The sequence below is a fragment of the Dipteris shenzhenensis genome, chromosome 21, assembly GCF_047967505.1.
Source record: "Dipteris shenzhenensis isolate YYH24624 ecotype China chromosome 21, Dip_SZ_1.0, whole genome shotgun sequence".
NCBI lineage: Eukaryota > Viridiplantae > Streptophyta > Polypodiopsida > Gleicheniales > Dipteridaceae > Dipteris > Dipteris shenzhenensis.
In genome coordinates, this window is record NC_141616.1 from 12,816,439 (window position 1) to 12,839,499 (window position 23,061).

Consider the following 23,061-nt stretch of genomic DNA (forward strand, 5'->3'; position numbering starts at 1 on the left):
CCTTTCACCAGCTTGGCTAGCTCGGGCTTAACATCTTCCGTTTGAGGCTTGCAAACAACCGTGTGCTTATGTTAGCTTTCGAACCACGTCCTATTGGCCACCTCCTTCGCTCTTCGTGCCAGTTCAGCTTGCAAGATATGATTAGATTCGTCATCATCCAGTTGGGAGAAGCCTCCACGAAGCTTATTCACCAGGATGTCAACATAGGATGGCGCGTTGGGTAGCTCCTCTTCTTCATCATCATAGTGAGTGATGACCACTAGCTCCGTTTCCGCCTCTTTCGAGGCTGCTGCAACGTGCCCATCCTCTTCACTCATTATCCCCTTCCCTTCTCCCGAAAGGCAACACATGCGTTTCTAGCCCCTACTTGAACCCTCCATCATGCAGAGGCCGCGTGACAGACATGCACAACCTAGCCTAGCCTAGTCTAATCGACGATCTCCCTCTCATCTCCTCTATAACAACCTCACCCTTAGATTAAATACCTTCTCACGTTATCCTTCCATGATAGCATTCATTTAAGCCCTTCCACAATCCCCATAGCAAAACAAACTGCATTTGCTGTGGCGTGACAAAAACATTTTATATTAAACTTTATAAGTTCATCTTCATCTCTCACTACCCGATACTCATGCAAAATTATGGTGTACTCCGATCTCAAACCATGTCGCTCTTACTGTGGCGGGGAGGCTCGTCGGGAAGTTATCTATATTGCCCCAGCAGAATTGTCTTTCTATTGGGTTTTGTGTGGTGTAACGTAGCTGTCTTTCCATGGTTATGGCCTCCCAGCTTCGGCTGCCCTCCTGCTGCCATTCCTTTGGCTCTTGCAGAGCTGGAAATGCCGTCCTCAAGAGATTGCCTAAGCTGAAGCAGGTTAAGGAAATTCATTCCCATAGGGAAGAAATTTCAGGTGAGGATGCTGTGTTTACGACAAACAAATTGCTGCATATGTATGCGATGAGTGGAAATATGATAGATGCTCACCACGTGTTTGACAACATGCCAGAGCGCAATGTTGTTTCATGGAATATAATGATCCTGGGCCACGCCAAGCAGGAAGAGGGTGACCGGGCTTTGGAGTTGTATGGGTTGATGCATAAGGAAGCTATTCAACCGAATGATCGAACCTTTGTTGGTGCTCTTAAGGCTTGCAGTAGCCTGGCAACACTGGAGGAAGGGAAGCGTGTGGAAAGGAGATTTGCAAAACTAGGATGCCTGGCGAAAGGAATGGCAATCCACTCCCGCGTAGTAAAGAGTGGCTTCGAGTTGGATGGATTTGTGGGAAACACCTTGGTGAATATGTATGCAAAATGCAAAAGCATGGCTGATGCCATGTGTGTCTTTCATATAATGCCTCATCGTGATGTTGTTACGTGGAATACGATGATCCTAGGGTTTGCTGAGCAAGAAGACAGTGCACTGGCTTTGCAATTGTATGCACAGATGCACCAGAAAGGTGTCCAATCTAACGATCGAACCTTTGTAGGTGTACTAAAGGCTTGCAGCAGCCTAGCTCCATTAGAACAGGAGATGCAAGTCGACTGGAACTTTGTGAAAATACCACCTCTGGTGCAAGGTAGAGCCATCCACTCCCAAGTAGTAAGGAGAGGTTTTGAGTTGGATATATTTGTGGCAAACAGCTTGGTGAGTTTGTATGCAAAATGTGGGAACATGGAGGATGCACGGTGTGTCTTCGATGCATTGCCCCATCGTGATGTGATTAGGTGGACTACTATGATCCTAGGGTATGTTGAACAAGAAGACGGTGCTACGGCTTTGGAATTGTATGCTCAGATGCATAAAGAGGGTGTCCTACCAAATGCTCGAACATTTGTGGGCACACTGAAGGCTTGCAGTAGCTTGGCAGCACTAGAAGTGGGGAAGCATGGTGACGGGAGCTTTGAGACAAGAGGATGCCTGCCAGAAGGTCGAGCCGTCCATGTCCAAATTGTAAAGAATGGCTTTGAATCAGATGTAGTCATAGGAAATACTTTGGTGAACATGTATGCAAAATGTAGGAGCATGGAGGATGCATGGAATGTCTTTGACAAATCCCCTCAACGTGATGTTGTTGCGTGGAATACTATGATCCTTGGGTATGCCGAACAAGGGGAGAGTGCACTGGCTTTAGCATTGTATGCCTATATGCACCAAGAAGGTGTCCAACCGGATGATCGAACCTTTGTTGGCTCATTGAAGGCCTGCTGTAGCCTGGCAGCACTAGAAGAGGGGAAGCAAATTGACAGGAAATCTGTGAAAATAGTATGCCTGGTGAAATGCAGAGCAATCCACTCTAAAGTGGTAAAGAGTGGCTTTGAGGCCAATGTATTTGTAGGAAACAGCTTGGTGAATGCATATGCAAAAAGTGGGAGCATGGATGATGCATGGAGAGTCTTTGATGAACTGCCTCATCGTAATGTGGTTACATGGACTACCATGATCCTGGGGCATGTTGAGGAAGGAGACAGTGCTCTTGCTTTGACACTGTATGCACGGATGCTGCAGGAAGGTGTCCAACCTAGTGATCGAACCTTCGTTGGCACTGTAAAGGCTTGCAGTATCCTGGGACTGCAGGAACATGGAAATCAAGTCGACGGGAAAATAGGATGCCTGATGAAAAGCAGAGCCATGCATTCTGAAATAGTGAAGAGTGGCTTTGAGTCAGATGTATTTGTGGGAAACAGCTTGGTCAATATGTATGCAAAATGTGGGAGCCTGGAGGATGCATCCTACATCTTTCAGGAATTGCCTCATTGTGATGTAGTCACCTGGACTACCCTGATCCTTGGGTATGCTGAGCACGAAGAAAATGCACTCGCCTTCGAATTATATGCGCAGATGCAGCAAGAGGGTATCCAATTGAATGCTCGCACCTTTTTGGTTGCATTGAAGGCTTGCACTAGCCTGGCAACAGTGGAAGGAGGGAAGGAAGATACAGCACGCCTGGCAAAAGGTAAAGCCATACACTCCCAAGCAGTAAAGAGTCACCTTGAGTCAGATGCGTTTGTGGGAACTGCTCTGGTGGACATGTATATAAAATATGGTAGTATGGATGATGCAAGGCATGTCTTCAATGGATTGCTTCATCGTAATGTGGTTACATGGACCACCATGATCTTGGGGTATGCTGAGCAAGCAGACAGTGCACTGGCTTTGGAATTATATGCACGGATGCACAGGGAAGGTGTCCAACCAAATGCTCGGACCTTTGTTGCTGCATTAAAGGCTTGCAGTAGCTTGGCATCACTGGAAGAGGGTAAGCAACCTTGCAGAAAATTTGTGATAATAGGATGCTTGGCAAAAGGTAGAGCCATCCACTCCCAAATACTGAAGAGTTGCTTGGAGTCAGATGCATATGTGGGAAACACATTGGTTAATATGTATGTGAAATGTGGGAGTATTGAGGATGCACGGTATGTCTTTGATGAACTTCCTCATGATAATGTGGCTACTTGGAATACCATAATCTTGGGGTATTCTGAGCAAGACAAAAGTGGGGAAGCGTTAAGACTTTTTTCACAAATGTGTGAGCAAGGTCTGTCACCAAGTAGCATTACCTTTGTTGCTGTTGTGAAAGCATGTTGCAACACAGCTGCTCTGGAAACTGGAAAGGAGTTTCATTCTCAAATTACGAGGATTGGTTTTGAGACTGTTCCAACTGTGATAACCAGTCTTATTGACATGTATGCTAAATGTGGGAGCATGGTTGATGCCCAACAGTTGTTTGATGCATTGCCCACTAGGAACATTGTACCATGGAGTGCACTGATCACAGGATATGCCCGCCAGGGAGAAAGCACACTTGTGTTTCATTTGTTTGAGAGAATGAGGCAGGAAAGCATACAACCAGACGAGGTCACATTTCTTAGTGTTCTCACTGTATGCAGTCATGTTGGTCTCTTGGATAACGGCCAGAAATACCTGCAGGCTATGAGCAAACAGTATGGCATTGTCCCTACTATTGAGCACTATACTTGCCTAGTTGATCTCCTTGGCCGTGCCGGCCAGGTAGATGAGGCAGTGGCGATGGTGGAGAAGATGCCTTTCCATCCTGACGTAGCTGTATGGTCTAGTGTGTTGGGTGCTTGTCGAAATTGGAAGAATGTAGAGGCTGGAATGCATGCTTTTGCAAATGTGGTGGGATTAGATGAAAGACTTTCCGCTTCATATGTTTTAATGGAAAACATATATGCCGATGCACGCATGCAGGAAGAAATTGATAAGATCCAGGAAATGAGAAAGAACACTCAAGCGGGGAATAAGTCAGGCCAGAGCTGGTGGGCCAATCATAGCAGAATGGTCCATGCATGGGAGGTCAAAGATGGGTATGCAAGCTGAAATCTCTGACTTTTCAAACAGTATGAGAAAGTCTATCTTCATTATCTAACCATTTTAGAGGCAATACATGATGATGGAAAGGAAGATGCACTTGTTGACACAGTAAGACGCTGGCCTTAGCTATAGTACTGACATTGGAGGGCATAGACATAATGTGGTAAAAGTCTGCAGGTTTGTGATGATCTTAGTCTTGAGCTCAAGCCTCAATACTTGTATGTCTCACGGTTATTTGCAGAGATGCAAGTTGCAGACACGACTTCAAAGTTGGAAGTTGTGAGATGACATTGGATTCTGTGCAAGAAAACCAGTGCTGGGTAACCAATGCTGAGTATAGAGATGCACCCAGATGTGGTGAACCTTGATGGTCCTTTGAATCATGGTGTGGCAGAATCCACCGATTGATCCTGAAGATCTTGAGAAACTCTGCATTGCAGTCAAGAAGACATCAGCAGTGTGAGGACACATCTGGATCTCCCAAGTTTGGAGAGAGGAAGTTCTTGCCTTTCCTCCCACTGTGATTAGTGATAGCTGTCATACCCTTTGGGGAAGAGGGCTTTAACAAAGGCTCAATACTACTTTATACTACTTTATACTCCCACAAAAGTGTGACCAGCACCGAGTAGCCACTTCATATCTTGACGTTCTCTGTTAGGAGCAGTACTTTAAATGTCGTCCGCCCTGCCCCTAGATCTAGAAAAGCAAATACCAATCTAGGGACTTGTTGACATCGACAAGATGAGGGGGTGTGATTGGAAGAATGGAATCATTTTGTGACACCCAAATCAGTTAGGCCTGAGTCCAGCCTGCTAGGTCAGTGCTAGCTACGAATCGTGTGCTGCTGCTATATGTACATTGCATTCGCTTGGACGTGCAGTCAGAATGCATGTGCTAGGCTTCTGTGGATGCAGTATGCCTATTTCCAGTTGCAAGGAAGAATTGGCTCAGTGACATGGCTTGGCATGCTCACAATGCATGCACTACGCTTGTTCGTAGGCGAAGAAGAGCAATGGACAAATGTGTTCTTGAAGACAAGAGGTGTTCTATTCATTCCATCGACTCTGCACAAGGCAGTATAATCGGCACAAGCCAAACTCTACACCCCTGTTCCTTTGAGACAGTCACACTTTCATCAACTCATCATCCACTAAGTACAAAAGCCTATCCTCAACTATTCGTGGCAATGCCACACTCAACACTCCACTAACAATTCATGCAACTAGTGGAATTGGAACCCCTCTACAACGGACTACTACTTATAAACTCTCACCCTGCCCTTGATGCTTGGAGTCTAGCCTTTGATGTCACCCTTCCATTGTTCTGATAGAAGATCCCCAGACTTGGATTCGACTTCCGTCGTAATGTGCATACATCATGGTTCGGCCCTTATTGTGGTCCAATCCAGACGACACACACATTGGCGGATGGGTCACTTGTCCCACATTCGCTTTTTTGGACCCCTTTGTTTTGGGGGTTCAACATTGGCCCCAATTGTTGCTCAAGCCGTTTTAATCTTTCTTTATTGGGTCGTGAGGCATCCTCAAGTGTTTTCATTCTGCCTTGGTATGGGGCTTGGCCACATGTCATTCAGTAGATCCCAAGCCTACATAGCCTCGACTTCCTAGATGCGGTACATCTTGTAGTAGTACTCTATAGTATGCTATCTACTCTCGATATTTCGGAGATGACCATATTTGTGATCGTGTCCAAGAGTGGTTCAATGGTCGGATGACACCTCTCTTATCTTTTGCCTTCACAATGTCGACCTTATGGCCTTGCGCCAGTGTTCATTGGAACCCAATGAGACATACAGGCATCATTCAACATCATTCACAAGGGACCAAGGGAGTGCTGAGCTAATACAAATCTAGGGCATTGTTCCGTAGATTCAAGGCATTTTGGAGGGTTGGTTGTTGATTGTAGGGTTGGTTCGTGAAGTTGATGCAAAAGCCCAAGGAGATCTGGAGCAACCTGCCCAAGCCGACTTGAGGTAGTTTGGAGCATCTACATGGCCATCTGATGCATCTACACTAGGCGCCTGGTGCACTCTGCACACGGAGAGTGGACAGTGCCTGCAATGTAGCTTACTACAGCTTGAGTAGCATATTGGGACCGTATCAAACAAAAAGAAAAAATACAAATAATCCAATGTATAAAATATTAATTCCAAATATCTTATGCATCTTCATTGTTTTAGTCCTCCTTGTTTGTCGTATCTTTACCTTCATCATCAGAACTGCTTGGAGTAGGGTTTTTTGCTCCATTGAGTATTTGTTCCAGAGTTTTCTCATTTGTTATTAGAGTTTCCTTGCATGATGCCTTGTATTTATGGATGTCTATTCCCATCCATACTTTCAAAGACTCATTAACGTCAATAAGGTGTTCATACATTGCCTCCAAATCTCCCACTTCACCTTCTAATTTTGTGAGGGCTACAACTCTTCATTTCTTTAAGAGTGCCTCTTGAGTGACCACCCCACGTGTAAATACATCTACAACATGGTCTCCATCTTGACAGAATGAATCAATCAAACCACCAACATATTATGAATTCCACCTCTCTTCTACATCCCCTGTTTCTACCCTAGAGAGATTGGATTCATAGTTAGATGACATGAGCTGGAGAGGATTATAATCATCTCATTTGTAAAACAAGACATGAATCACCATGCACTATTGAGATGTTCGAGTGGCATCCTTTTCATATGAGCCCCATTCAAAGGTGGTATTCCAATTTTGCTGCTTTGTACATCCAATGACTTCTAATTCCTTAACGAGTGCAAATAGGACAAATTGATCATTTTTGTTAATCAAATCCAAGAGTGTTATTAAATGAGAAAAATCCTCTTGACTGCATTGATTCTATTTTGCTTCTCACACCATGTTGACGATAAGAAGACCCAAAAGAAGATCACCAGGCAACTTATTTGCAATATCCATACATTCAAAGTGTGCCCCCACTGCTGTAGATACGACCGTGGAATGTTTTTATCGAATGGTTCAATGTGTCACAGGTAACGTGAGGTTCTCATATCGGTAACTAGTAATGGAAATGCCTTGTCTTGCTCAATGCATTTTTAATACACTCCTGAAACCATCTACCAATTTTTCTATATTCTTTATCTATAATTCTACAAGCAGATACGATAGAATCCCAATTCTTGAACTTCTTACCTCTAGCAAGCGTACTGTAATATTTTGCAAGTGCTCCTTTGAGGACATGGTTTGCTTTCATCTTCTTTATGGCATCTTCCATATCTATCCAAAAAATTTTCCTTCTTTGACTTTCGAGGACAACATTATGGTTCATGATCTTATCTTGTAGTTCTTGGATGTTATCTTGAGATAGCCCCTCCAAGCAGCGAAACAAGGTTCCATAAATGGAAGCCATGTGAGGTTCTTGTCTTACCCTCACAAAATCCTCTCCCTCTTTGATTGCATCCTTTGCTTTTTTGTCTTCTTTGAGTGACTCAACCTTCCCCAATGTGTTAGGGAGTTGGCCAGCTATGTCTATTTTTCTTGTTTTTATCCTCTTTTCAAAGATGTCTATGGAAGATGGATCATATGGATGTCGTGTTTGGATGTGCTCTTGTCAAGGGTGAGCTTTGTAATTTTGATGAATTTCTATCATCATTGCATGAAAAAGTTATTTAAATATTTTGATGCATATTCAAGATCAAAGCAAAACATTAAAATATATATGGAGGGAAATTATGTATACATACATCCCATGGATCACTGTGATCACATCTCTTTGTTGCCTCAGTGGTTTTTCAAAATCTTTGTTGTCTAGCATGTGCCAATTGATCCAAGTATGGGGACTTTCTCATGGTTTCAGCGTGTACGATGTTTGCTATCTTTGGGCACTCAACTAGATCCTTAGGAAGAACTTTGCGATTTGATACCTACTATTAACACTAGTTGAAAAAAAAAGAACTTGTTCCAAAGGTGCATTTTGAAAATTCCAACAAGGAAATACTATTTAAAAACATGAAAAACTAGGATTGTTATAGTAACTATATAAGGATTTTATAGGTTCATGGGCTGCCTTAATTTCTTGAAATCTTTTTGTAGCCTGACAATGTAGTACACATGAGAAATTCCCTTTTTTCTCAAGGTTTTCCTATTATAGGGCATCAAGTCTGTGGTTGTGTCCATGGGATGGGGTGCTTTGCAAAAGTCCATGATCACTAACCTTAACACCACTGCTTCAATAGACACGGCGTTGACATGGTGCCTTGGGGAGGAGGCCTGTGACATGGCCATGAGGGGAGCGAAGATGAGGATAGGGGTGGAAGTCAAGGTATAGTCATATCACAGTGGCAACAGAGGGGGTCAGGTGGCATGGCACCCAATGGCCATGAGCAGTGGCATGAGATTACCAGAGTGTAGCAGCATAAGACCAATTGTGGAAAATCGAGCGGGTGATGGCGTAAGATCGGCGGAGCACTATGCCCAAGAAAGCAATCCAATGCATGGTCGGCATGGCAACCAAAGACTTGCGATGCCCAGAGTGCACCGCTCCACATGCGGCACCTAAAGCATACCACCTAGCATGTGTAGTGCTCAAAAAGCACACCACCCAACATAGTGATCGAGGGCCCATGGGACCCAAAGAGCAGTGATCGAGGGCCTGTGGAACCCAAAGCGCACCGCCTAATGTGTGGAAAATGAAGGGCGATTTCAAGGGTGAGGAGGGGGTAGAAATAGGGAGATTGTTTTAGGGTGATCAGAGGGTAGTGAGAGGGGGTAGAGAGAGCAGAAGGGAGAGGAAGTGGAGGAAGGGGGTAGTTAGGGGGTTAGGGAGAGAATGAGACGCAATAGTGAGAGAAAATAGGAAAGGGGAAGGGAATGGAAGAGGAGGAGAGGAGAGAGGAAGAGGGGGTGAGAGAGAGAGAATGAGAGAGGGGTTAGAGAGAGAGGATGAAAAAAAGAGAGGAGGGGGAAAGGGAAGTGGTGTTAGAGAGAGGGGATGGAAGGAGGGTGGGAAGAGGAGTGGTGGTGAAAACAGAAGTGGAAAGGTGAGGATGGGGGTGGGGATGCTCCAATGGAAGGGGTAAAGAGAATGGAAAGGGAGAAGAGGGAGGGGGGAGATGGATGGAACTAAAATAGGGGATTGATAGAAAAGGAAAGGTGGGGGTGGTGGAAAAGAGAAGAATGAGGGGAGGGTGCTTGATAGAAAAAACGATGGTGGAAAATAGGGACGAATGGAATAAATCATTGTGGAGGGAATGGAGATGGTGGATGTAAGGTGGAGGCGGCAATGGAACGAAAAGAGGAGGGGAGGAGATTGATGGGGAAAATGGCTGTGGAGATGGACAAAAAAAGTGGTGGTGGTGGTGGATGAAAGGTGGAGGAGATGGTAGATAGAAAGTGGACGTACACAGAAAATTTGGAGGATTGACAAAACTTGGAGGTGGAGGAGAGAGGGAGATGTCTTGTAAAAGTGAGGGGAAATAAATAATAAGGGGGGGGATTGGTTTTATAACATGTGAGGGTTTAAAGGTTAATTTTGATATTATTGGATTAATGTGCTTATGTAAGTCACCGTTATTTAGGATGTAAAGTTCATCATTTTGCACCAATTGGAAGCATTTTTGCACTCCTTTTCCTTGAGGGACATATCTTGGATGGATTTTTGAAGGGCATTCTTTCTCACACATGCAAACATGTGCTCGGCTTTCACTTCAAGCGCTAACCTCCCTAGCAACATCACTAAGATGTTGTCACTATCTCTTTCATTTCTAGGTTATGAGGGTGTTGGTCACCTATAGTCATGCCATTTCTCATTGTAGCATAGGTGTTCACAAGTGCAGCATAGGTCCTCGGGTCATATTTGGGGAGAGGTGTTGGTTAAAGCATGGAAAGTAGCTCTTGTGGATGCTGAGGTGAAAAAGAGGGACTGATTGCAAGATTGGTGGAGGTTCTCACTTCCATAGGGGTTCAAGGGTTTAGAAGGGGGTTGTAGGGATTAGAAGTAAAAAGGTTGAGAAAGCTAGATAGGAGTTCCAAGGTTTAGAGAAGGTTATAGGGTTTAGGACGAGTTCAAGGTTGAGGAGTGGAGAGCTAGTCTCCTTCATGACTTCAAGAAGGTTTAAGAAGGAGGATTGAGGGAGGAAGGACGAGGTGGAGGGAGGAGAAGGAGGAGGAGGGAGGAGAGAGGAGGAAGAGGGAGGACAAGGAGGAGATGGGAGGAGGAGGTGGGAGGAGTAGTGCAAGGGTAAGGGCATGCTAATACATAGTGTATGGGAGCATCAATGCAAGGGAGATCAATCACAAGAACACAGAAGTGAACTCGAACACTTGTTTAGAGACCTCAGACTCACTGGAAACAACTTTCTCTAATTCCGAAATCAATTTCATTCTCTCCTCCCCCGCCTTCCTCTTCTAAATCAGATATCGCATTTTGTTGTTCCATAGTCAAGGTCTTGCATAATGTACTAATGAGGTCTATCTTGATAGGGTGTTCCCCAAAGATATTTATGCATGTTCTTGTTTCCACCCTTACACAAAACTCTAAGGCAAAAGTGTCCTACACAAAAGTGTAATGCAAAATGTCCTACACAAAATTGTAAGGCAAGTGGCCTACACAAAATTGTAAGGCAAGTGGCCTATAGAATAGTGTAAGGCAAAGTAACTTACACAAAAGTGTAAGGCAAGTGATATACACATGAAAGTGTAAGGCAATTGACCTACACATAAATGTAAGGCTTGCAAAGTCATGATCTAGAGTTAACAAATCTAGATCATGATTTTGCAGGTATGAACAAATCTTTTGTAGAGAGGATTTTGTCTATCATCACCCTATAAATCAATCAAACTACTCGTCAAATTATCTTTCCAGCTCAAGATATTACAAGCGGAACTTTGCCACTACTCCACACACAATTATCTCATCTTCATCTCTAGACTTTGCTTCTCTCCTTGCTTCCAAAGTACATTTCCATACTCCATAATCCAAGATTCACATCCAAGTCCTTCCAAGTCCTTGGTGGGGAAACAAGTAGTTTGTACCTTGCTTGAATTGGTAGGGATTTTCACTTTGGCATCCTCACTTTTGACTATCATAATTTCAAATCCCCAATCATGTAATACCTTGGCACTTTTCACCATGGGCTTCCCAACAAAGTTGGATAAGAAGTCATACCCAAAGAAATGAGGATTAGACTTGTTGTATAATGTATTCCTCCTATGGTCATGATGACATCTGAAGCATACCTTTGGGCTCAACTGGTCCTGATCCATTATACTACTCCAAATGGAGAAGATTTTAAATTCTTAAGCTTTAGTTTCTTGGCCACATCCTCCGAGGTAATGTTAACATTAGAGCCAGCATTCACGATCACACCAATCACACTTCTTGATCTTGATAGTGATGATCAAAACTTCCTCATCCAATACTACTATATCAATAACCAGAATGGTAACCAAAGAATCGTTGATGGGGGGTGATTCCTCCTCCACTCAAAGTTGCTATTGAGAAAAGAACTCTTAGAAATACGGGGCAAGATTGAATAACTTAGCCAATGTTAGATTGATCTTCATATTGTGAAGGTTTCCTGTGCTTGGATCATTCTAAACTTGGGCACTGGATTGGCTCAATTGGTAATCCAATTGTCGTAGCCTCACTTGGTGTAGTTAATTGCATGACCATATGTAGGCCTAGTCAAGTCCACGGTGGGTGCCTTCCTCTTTAGTTCTTTTGCAATCTTGGCTACCACTTGTTTCTGTGCCTTCTAGTTAATATTATAAGTTTAAGGTGCGCCTTTCTCGAGACTCTCTACTAGACCTTGTGACCACCTTGGCCTAAACTGAGTTTATCAGTTTTTCTAAAACATCTCAGCACTTGGGGTCAACTTCTCTCCTTCTATTTTGCTTTTGAGCAACTTAAGGTGCTTCTACCACAACTTCCACTCAGTATTTGTACGATTCTCGCCACAAAAGTACAAATTAAGGTGCTCTTACCACAACTTGCACTCAAACTTTGTATGATTCTCACCACAAAAGTAGCATCGAATCTCTGATGGTCCTTGGTTTTTGCCTCTTCATTCTTTCCTTTATCTTTAAAGGCCTGCTCAAGCCTTGGTGGGCATCCATCTTTGAACTTAGTTTTAAGTGTCACCTAATGAACATCTACACCACTTGAAATTATCATGCCCAAATTTGGTACAGATTTTGCAATAATTAGTCTGACACTCATCCTCAATGTGTCCTTGCCAAGAACACATTGTACCACTTCCCGTTTGGACCAAGATTGCATCAGATACCCAATTTGTTGAAAACGTTCTTGGTGTAAGACATTAGCTTGTTGTACTACTTTTCATTTGGACTAGGCTTGCATCGGATACTTAATTCCTTCAAAGCCTTATTGACCTTAGACTTCATCTTGTCTTTCTTGGATGAGGAATCTTCCTCATCACTCTCCTTGTCTTTCTTATTTGGCTTGTTCTTGGTAGGTCCACTCTTTTCCAAGACCATTGCAATGTTCAACAACTCTTCATATGTCTTAGTCAGATTCAAAATCTTTGGGGGCTGAAGGTCCACCTGGATGCAACCTCTAATCAACCAAATCATGGAGTGACTTGTGATGGGTGCAACCTCTTATCAACCAAATCATGGAGTGACTAGTGGTATGCTCAGCTAACTTGATGGATTTCATTCATAACAAAAAGTCTTGGATGGACTCATTCTTATGTTCCTTCATATTAGTGAACTTGGTGTGGACATCCTTCTCACTAATCTCTTGTCTAAAACTCCTAAGAAAAGCCTCATACCACTGCTACCAATCTATGAAGTAACCAAATGGAAATTGGGTAAACCACCATTGTTGCACTATCTTTGTCAAGGTATCATGTCCTTCTCCTTGGCAGTGGTGCCATTAGTATGGCATACCAAGGAAACTCTGTAGATGGTTGTATGTATCATCATCTGCTCCCTTGACATCCTAGAATTTCACTTTGGTGGCTTGTGTTGCCTTTGTCTTGATAGCCACTAGCTTAGGTACCCTATGTAGTGGGTCAAGTGGCCTTGGTCTTGGTCTCCCAATTCTGCCCCTATGAGAAATAGGTAAGTGAAGCCAATAGGAACATTAGATTTTGAAATGGGCATTCTACTCCAACTTGGGGGTTCGATAGGTTTGAGACTTTTTGGTTATAGCCACACTATTTTGGCCCAAGTAGGACTTGGTACTTTGATTCTAGTAGCCCAATGACTAACTAGAGCTAAGTGGCCACCCGCTCCATGTTGTCAACTATCACTATGCACATGGCCATCGACATATTATTGAGGCGCTATGAGGATGAGCTATCACAAGCGGCTGCTTGTCCTCCAATATATCTTCTAGATAGACTCATCTTCTACCAATCAGAGAAAATCCCATAGTATGTGGTCCGACAGGTGCATCCCACTCGTATCTTGGTTCTTTCTCTACCTCCAAGCATGGGCAAATCTTCTCTGTCTTAATTCTAGCTTTGAGGCTTATCTAGGATAATGACTTGACTCATGCCTTCCAAGGCCATGCTTATGTCTCAGGCCATGAATGGACTCGTCAAACGACTCAAAATCTTTGCTTTTGTGGAAGAAATATCAGATTCTTCATACCATTTCCTTAAGGACTCTCCCATATCAATCTAAGCTTGGGATGTCTCAAATGAAGCTTAGGGACTAGCTTGCTCTGGGCATCGATATAATAGTCAATTTCTACCTCATCATGCATGTTTCCATGCCTTAGCGTTGAACTCTCTAGTGCTATTGGGTGGCCTCTGCTACTAACATTCACTGCTACCACCAACCATCTATCTCTGGTTTCAAATCCATTCTAAAATCCATAGCTATCTTTACCAACTCTTTCCACCTTGGTACAGGTGTTCTTCTCACCTGGTCTATACCTTGGGTGCAAGTGTTCTTCTCACCTAGCTACTTACCTTTGGCATATCTCCGAGCATGTGTCAGATAGGGATCAAATCTTGAACTATCTTTAAGGCTACTTAGGTACTTTCCTCTGTCTAGACACTTGTAATCAAATGCATCTTCAAACACACTGCAAACCACCTTAGACAATCGGATATATCTTCTATAGTAATATCCTAAAGGGAGCAAATACAAAATCCATGTAGAAGGTACAAAAGTAACAATAGTTTTGATGGGGCAACACTAGAATTCATGTGGTGGCAAAGGTAGATTTCACAAATACTTATATAGGTGGCTATAGCAAAGCATGTGGCAGGGATGGCACTAGTGGCTAACATTGTGATGACTAGATATTGAACTTTGTGTGAGCCCTAGCTTCATTACAAGGGTGGCCGGGGAGGGGTGGGGGCTTGAGGTCCTATAAGGATGTAATGCCATGTTTACATTTGAGGATGGCTTTAGGGCCATGCATTTGGACTTTGTTCAGTGGCAAGCAACTCATTGTCCCAAGCACAAAATCCATATAATGATAGATTTTTTAGACACCCGTGAACTTAGATCTCATTGGGGGTCGTACATGAGGATGAAGCACAATTCCACAAGCCCTTTAATACGAAGCATGATCATTTATCTCTCTTAGAAATTTTCTCATAAAACATCTCTCTCTCTCTCTCTCTCTCTCTCTCTTTGAGCACGCATGTGTGCATGCGTGTGTGTGTGTGTGTGTGTGTGTTGTATTGGTTTCAAATTGAACCAAGGTTGATTTGGAAATTTTATAATTTTCAGTTTTCAATTTCAAATTTAATTTTAAACATCAATTTTCAAGTTTCATAATTTAAATTGAGAATTCAAATTTAAAATTATAAATTACAAACTTCAAATTTCAAAATTCAAAATCTCAAAATTTCATCCTAGAAATTCCAAATTTGAAACTCTCTTTCAAAGTTTTCCATATTACTCTCTTCCAAACTTCACAATGCTTGGACCTTCTCCCCCCTCCCTCTTTCTTTCAAAGTTTGAGATTCTCTCTTTCAGACTTCACAACTCATAGCCCTCTCTCTCATTTCCCTCTCTTTTTAATTTTTCTATATCTCCCTCTTTCAAGCATGGATCCAATCCATCTATTGCCATGTCAAATGATGTGGATGCTCAATAGAATTTCACCATTGATCATTTAGATTTATAGTAGGTAAGTCCTCATTAGAAGGCTCTCACATCCCCAACAACATGTGTAGATACATGACTCAATGCATGCAGCTCCTTGGGTGATTTATAGTAGGTAAGTACTTAGTAGAAGGCTCTGACATCCCTAATAGTATGAGGAGATATATGCCTCAGTGCATCCAGCTCCTCAGGTGATTTCATTCTATCATCCATCACTAGTGCTTTCACCTCTAACACAGAGCATAACACATCCTTAGACACAATATCCATTAATATAAATCTATAGATCAGTCATTAGGACATCGCAACATTAGCTCAATCATGTTGCATTACACCACACTTAGATCTAGTGGTCACCACGATCTCCCATTAGCATATCATTCCTTACCATGAGGATATTTCAGGATGTGTGTAGTCCTACCCCAATGTAGTGGACATCATTAGTATTGGCCATAGAGAAACTTGGGGAACCTCAGTGTTCCAGCATGCACTTGTGGATGTCATTTATAGTCTATACTTGAGAGTTGGATCTAGCACCTCATATGCTTCAAGGACATCTTATGCATTTTCGATTGTATTTCAAGCTTCTAGGCCTTTATAATGTCACATCCACTATGAGTTTATCATAGATGTTACATCCTATGCTGATAGATGATTAGCCACACACATCAGATCACCTTCAACTTGTGGTGGTTGAGCATATAGGCTCGATAGGCACTATGCCTTGTCAAATTTTTGGACCTCTTTAGCACGTCATAGTACCATACTTGCATCTTCGGCCGCACCATTTATTCAACCCCTCTATCCCACATTGATTATGCAATCTTCTATTATCCTACATTCTTTAACAAATATTACTCTACTATAGCATACCTCGAACAATGTTGTCATATCTTTTGTGTTGGTGATACTCTTGCCTATCACAACCTTCGGGATTGCATCTTCACAAGTTAACCTATAAGGTCAACTTTGTGTTGAGGTTCTTTAATAGAGCATCTTCACACCCTAACAAGTACCCTAAGTGGTTCATGTCTACATTCATGTTCATGATCAAATTGTCATGCATAGTACATACTGTATAGTTACCTATCATGTCTATGATTAATACAAGTAGTGTACAATTACCTATCTTGCGCACTCCACTCTATCCCCCCGATCTTCAAATGATACATTGGTTTTGGATCAAATACCCCTATTTATTTCCTTTTCAAATATTCTGAGGGAGTTTGATTTGTTTCTGGGCCCTCAACATGATCACCATTGGAAGAATGAGTTGCTAATTTTTCTTCACAAGATATCTTAGCACAAATGATAACTCTTAATATCTCAACACCCATAGATGGATGAAAAATCAAGTACCTTCACTACAATTTATGACATTATATATTGAGGACCATATATGTGAGTTAAGTTTTTATAATCTTTGAGGGATAAATATAAAAAAAGAACGTAAAAGAATGGCACAAGCCTGTTCCAAAATAGTAAGAGGTAAGGTATTAAAGCCTGAATACAAAAAAAGGGCATCTATGATAGTAGTGCTGGTATGAGGAGGCATATGCACTTAAGGACTGTTTTCTTAAGGGGCAAGGGGCGTTTCAAAGGAACTCCACTATGTAGGCCCCCACAACTTTGTCCACTATAGGAGGCCTCAGCAAAACTGTCAAATATATGCTTTGCCAGTTCAATTGTTATATGCGCACTATTTACATTGTTGTAAAGTGTAGAACGGATGAGGGTGGAAGATCAGTGAGGATGAAGGTGGAAGATGAGCTCGAGGACAACTAATGGATATCTGAATCGCCTGCAAACTTCAGTAGACCTTGGCGTTTCTCAACTAGTGTCAATTAATTTTGGCTAGTGTGACTGTACACAACCCGCCCACTGTGCTTGGAGACCACCAATCAGTCCAACTCCTGGCTGCTTCCATGCTTCCTGATTTCTTCCCACTACCTGAATCTTATCATAATCATTCCACATGTGAGAATCAGCATATATATTTGCCATCAGGACATATGGTACACAAAGCCTTTTATCCAATCTCACTGCATTTTGAAATGCATGCCTTCCAATCTCTACATTCTTCCACTTTCTACAAGCACCCAACACACTCAACCATATGACAAGATTAGGATGGAAAGGCATCTTCTCCACCATTACCAATGCCCTGTCCACTAGGCCTGCACGGCCGAGAAGGTCAACCATGCATGTATAGTGCTCAATGGTGGGGGTAATGCCATACTGTTTGACCATAGCCTGAAAGTAGTTCTCGCCCTTGTCCACTAGACCTACATGACTGCATACACTGAGGACACTAAGAAAAGTGACCCCATTTGGCTGTATGCCCTCTTGTCTCATTCTCTCAAACAAGAAAAAGGCCTCTTCACTCTCTCCTAGGCAGGCATAGCCTGCAATCAGTGCACTCCATGTTACAACGTCCCTTGTGGGCAGTAAATCAAACAACTTCTGTGCATCAATCATGCTCCCGCATTTAGCATACAAGTCTATTAGACTGGCTGCCACCATTGCAATAGTCTCAAAACCAACCCTGCTGATTTGAGAATGGAGTTTCTTTCCAGTTTCCAGAGCGGCTATGTTGCAACACACTTTCAAAACGGCAACAAAGGTAATGGTACTTGGTGGAAGACCATGCTCTTGCATTTGTTCATAAAGTCTAAAAGCCTTCTCAGTTTCTTCTTGCTCAGCATATCCCAAGATCATGGTAGTCCACGTAACGACATCACAATGAGCTGTTTCCTGAAAGACACACTGTGCATCCTCCATGCTCCCACATTTCACATACACATTCACCAAGGTAGTTCCCACAAATATATCAGACTCAAAACCGCTCTTTAGTACTTGGGAGTGGATTGTCCTACCTTTTTCCAGACATCTTAATTTTACGAATTTGCTGCAAACTTGTTCTCCATCTTCAAGTGCTGCCAGTCTACTGCATGACTTCAAGGCACCAACAAAGGTACGATGGTTCGGTTGGAAACCTTCCTGGTGCATCCGTGCATATAACTCCAACGCTCGCACGCTATCTTCTTGCTCAGCATACCCTAGGATCATGGTAGTCCACATAACCACGTTATGACGTGGCATTTCATTAAAGACACACTGTGCATCCTCCATGCTCCCACATTTCACGTACATATCCATCACAGTGGTCCCTACGAATACATCTGATTCAAAGCCAACCTTAAATGCTTGTGAATAAACAGCTCTACCTTTCTGTAGGCATCCTGATTTTACACTTTTCCTGTCAACTTGCTCCCCCTCCAGTGCTGCCAGCCTACTGCAAGCCTTCAATGCACTGACAAAGGTACGAGCAGTAGGTTTAACACCCTGCTGGTGCATCTTTGCATACAATTCCAAAGCCAGTGCAGCATCTTCTTGCTCAGCATAACCCAGGATCATGGCAGTCCAAGTAACCACATTACGATGAGGCAATTCCTCAAAGACACGCCGTGCATCTTCCATACTACCACAGTTCGAATACATATCCACCAAGGTCGTTCCCACAAATACATCTAACTCAAAGCCACTCTTTACTACTTGAGCGTGGATGGATCTGCCTTTCTCCAGGCAATCTGTTTTCGCAAAGTTCCTATCGATTTTCTTCCTCTCTTCAAGTGATGCCAGGCTACTACAAGCCTTCAATGGGCCAACAAAGGTTCGAGCATTCCCCTGGACACCTTCCTGGTTCATTCTTGCATACAATTCCAAAGCCATCCCATTGTCTTCTTGCTCAGCATACCCCAGGATCATGGTAGTCCAAGTAACCACATCACGATGGGGCAATTTATCAAAAATACGCTGTGCGTCCTCCAAGCTTCCACATTTTGCATACATATCCACCAATGTGGTTCCCACGAATACATTCAACTCAAAGCCACAGTCTATTATTTGGGAATGGATAGCTCTACCTTTCGCTAGGTAGCTTATTGTCTCAATTTTCTGATCACCTTGCTTCCTCTCTTCTAGCGCTGCCAGACTAGTGCAAGCCTTCAGTACACCAACAAAAGTTCGTGCACTCGGGTGGAAACCTGCTTGGTGCATTCGTGCATATAACTCCAAAGCTGGTGCACCCTCTTCCTGCTTGGCATACCCAAAGATCATAATGTTCCATGACACCACATCACGCTTTGGCATGCTGTCGAACACACGGAAGGCATTTACCATGCTCCCATGCTTCACATATATATGCATCAAATTGTTTGCTTTACACACTGGAAGCGAATTTAAACGTTCCTCTGAATAAGCATACTTGTCTTTGACATCCTTCAGCTGAGGCAACCTATTCAGAACTGCATTTACAGCTCTGTCGAAGGACTGACTGCAGGGGAGCAGCCTAAGCTGTCGGCCCATAACCAAGGAAGAAGCGAGAAGACAGCTACCTGATTTCTGTGGGGGGGATCTTGCAGCAAGTCTTTTGGGCAGCTGTGACTGGTCCGATGGATCCTGTCCCCAAAGCTCTGCAGAGAGAAAATTGACAGAGGTAGGCTGAGGGGCGATGCCTCGCTTGCAGAGGCGTGATACAGCTCCATGTGAGAGGAAATCTAGTCTGAGGAATCGCCCACCATGGTCTGTGAGAGAGCGCAAGGACTGTGAAGCCCCTTCCAAAAGTTGCTCATCTGTACCTTTGTTGCAAAGTGAATACGCATTTGTTTATTGGGTCTTTCTTTTTCTCGGTTTGTTCTCTGTACATAGGGTGTGAGCCCAAAGACTTCTTACTCACATGGACTACAGCATCACGAAGGTTATCGTTGCAGGCAGTGTATCATCTTCCCACTATATGTAAGCAATGGAGTGATATCTTCCCATTTTATGTAAGTATTTGTATGTTGCTCCATAAGTTGTCTTGTATGTTGCTGTAGGCTCATTAAAATGCAAATATAAATTGTCCGAACCCCACACTCATCCACCCATGGTCCTATCGTGGGGCACATCCACCCTGGACTGGTGGAAACAAGGTCCACAATGGTCATGCATGCATGCATGCATGCATGCACACGCGTTGTATGTTGTTGTAGGCTCATTAAAATGCAAATGTAAATTGTCCAAACCCCACACTCATCCACCCATGGTCTTATCGTGGGGCACATTCGCCCTAGATTGGTGGAAATAGGGTCCACAACGGTCATGCATGCATGCATGCGCATGTGCGCGCGCGCGCACACACACACACACAAGCAAGAACGCCTGGCCCCAACGTCCAAGATTTGAACCAGTGACCTGAAGATTCAAAGCCCAATGCCCAAACCACTAGGTCAAAGCCTTGGAGGCATATTTGAAGCATTTTTACTGTTGTGTTTTTAGATACATCGATGTTAACATCATCAAGCAACATTGTGTATATATTCTTGCTGTTGTGTTTTGTATATTATATTTTTGAGGACTGACAAAAACGTGTTGACGTTATTTGTGGGTGGTTTGTAGATGTTATAAAACGTAGGATTTATTTTGCTTGGAAATATGAGCTTTTGTAATTTTGATGCCCTTATAGGTATATTTATTATACACTCTCACCATTAGAGATTTGTCTAGCAATAGACAAGATCTTGTGGTTGTGGAGTTAGGTATTGTTTTGAAAATTTGAGGTATGTGCATATCATAGATTTAGCTCTAGTTTCATGCAAGCAGATTATATCTGATTTTATGGAATTTGTAGCACTTTTATGTCTACTGCATATTTTGGCAACAACCTTGTGTTTAAAGATTGAACAATTATGTTATATTCTTGTATATGTTTTTAGTTCTTTAATAACTTCCCAACTTGATGTAGTGTTCAATCTCTCCATATCCTTTTGGACATCTCTTTCTATGTTGAAGTGTTCATTTTGTAGAGGTTCTAGCAAGTATAAATTATCAATATTTTTGACACGTGAGACCGTGGTGCATGCAAGGGCATGTGCACGAATACCCTTTGGTGAGAAAGCTAGTTTTTCTATAGTGAGTCCTTGCACTCCATGTATTGTTTCTTGCAGTAGCTTGTTGTACATGAAATTGCTCTCTTGTTAGAATGCTTGTTGTACAAGAAATTGTTCTCTTGTTAGAATGCTTGTTTTTTATGGTCTATTTTAATTTTCTTTGCAGTACAAAAAATAAGAGTCCATTTTTTGCTGATGTTAGTGTTGTATGAATCAATGCTATTGCATGTTGTGTTCATTCCTATATCTACATGTGGGAATTGTATCCACACAATATCTTCATCTTTGTGTGTTGACATGGTCATGAACATTCCATCTGCTCCATTTAGTTAGCCATCTCGTTGGCTTACATTTCCTGAACATAATCCAATAAGCATGGCCTCTTTTAATTCTATAGTTCTGCGTAGTCCACCTGTTGCCTTAGGATCTTGTAATATTTATGAGCTATGATGTGGTGTTTCCATGAAATTGTCTATTGCATTGATGACATATTTATTTACTTTCTGATTTGCAAGATAATGTCTTTGTGTATGTTCATTTGTAGAAGAGGTATGAAAATGTATGGTCTTGTGGTGGTGGATGATGTAAACATTTGTTGTTTATGTAATCTATTTGTTTTTGTGCATGCGTGCATTTTTGAATAATTTAAAGGCTTCAATGAAGTCATTGTCTTTTTGCTCATTGTTGACTTTAGCCCATAACATTTTTCTTTGGTTGCCCAATATGTGTTTGCCATGGAGTCCAACATGTTCTCATATTTTTTGAAGACACATGTGTCTTTCACAGGCTTTGCTCGATAGAAATCCCCTTAAGTAATAACATCCACATCTCCAAAGTATTGCAAATAATTCATTTCAAAGGAGCATATGCATAGATCTACGAAGTTTCAAGTTCCAAAAAAAAGAACCTTTTAATAAGTCTTGCAAGACACCATACAAGTCAACATCCAACAGGACATAAATATGGTGAATACAACAAAAGGAAACTGGCTGTGAACCAAGCCTATTTTCGAGGAGCGTAGGTGATAAAGTGGGAAGAGAGAGAGAGAGAGAGAGAGAGAGAGAGAGAGAGAGAGAGAGGAATGTACACGATATAGCTACCAGTACACTATGTTGTATTGACAATAATCATGAATATATACATGAGAACCCCTTAGGGTTAGTGTTAGGGCTTGCCCCTAATGTCCTTAAGGTATGGTGAAATTTATACCACCTTCAACACCCCCTCTTAAATTGCACTGGGTAAGTAGAGGGTGCATGTACAAGACCTTTTTGTGGATTTCCTTTGGTGCTTATGATAGCATCCAAAACTAAAAAGAAAACTGAAAGTAATCAAAGTAGTATGTATTTTATACACATACACACACACACACACACACACAATTAACTGGAGAAGAAATCAAGGCATGAGGCTAGGCACTAGACATGGCAACGCTCGAGAGCCATGCGGGAAAGGGAACGTGAGGGGAGAAGTGTTAACATGGGAGGGGAAAAGGGATTAAGAGGGGTGGGAATGAAGAGGGAGACTATGGCACAAGGGGGAAGGGAGAGGGGGAAGAGGAGCATGTACATGATGGGAAGTGGAATGTAGAGATGGAGACATCAAGGGAAGAGAGCCATGCTTTATTTGAAAGGAAGGATGGGGGAAATCAAAATGCTAGCATGGTGGCTATACAAGAATGAGCGTGTCACATCAAGAAATAGCCCCCTCTTTTTATAACCAA

General features: G+C 42.6%; 2 protein-coding genes across 2 annotated transcripts; one reads left to right on the top strand and one right to left on the bottom strand.

Moving 5' to 3' along the window:
- Window positions 1-245: 245 nt before the first annotated feature.
- On the top strand, window positions 246-4,897 carry LOC147888507 (pentatricopeptide repeat-containing protein At5g27110-like). The gene is made up of 2 exons (XM_087393044.1): window positions 246-910; window positions 1,007-4,897. The coding sequence occupies exons 1-2, from the start codon at window positions 772-774 to the stop codon at window positions 4,336-4,338; spliced, it is 3,471 nt and encodes a 1,156-aa protein (XP_087249170.1). The 5' UTR covers window positions 246-771; the 3' UTR covers window positions 4,339-4,897.
- A 12,017-nt stretch (window positions 4,898-16,914) lies between these two features.
- Window positions 16,915-20,189, bottom strand: LOC147888508 (pentatricopeptide repeat-containing protein At5g27110-like). The gene is made up of 2 exons (XM_087392168.1): window positions 18,636-20,189; window positions 16,915-18,467 (listed from the first exon to the last, which is right to left on the bottom strand). The coding sequence occupies exons 1-2, from the start codon at window positions 19,774-19,776 to the stop codon at window positions 17,263-17,265; spliced, it is 2,346 nt and encodes a 781-aa protein (XP_087248294.1). The 5' UTR covers window positions 19,777-20,189; the 3' UTR covers window positions 16,915-17,262.
- Between the last annotated feature and the right edge of the window lie 2,872 nt (window positions 20,190-23,061).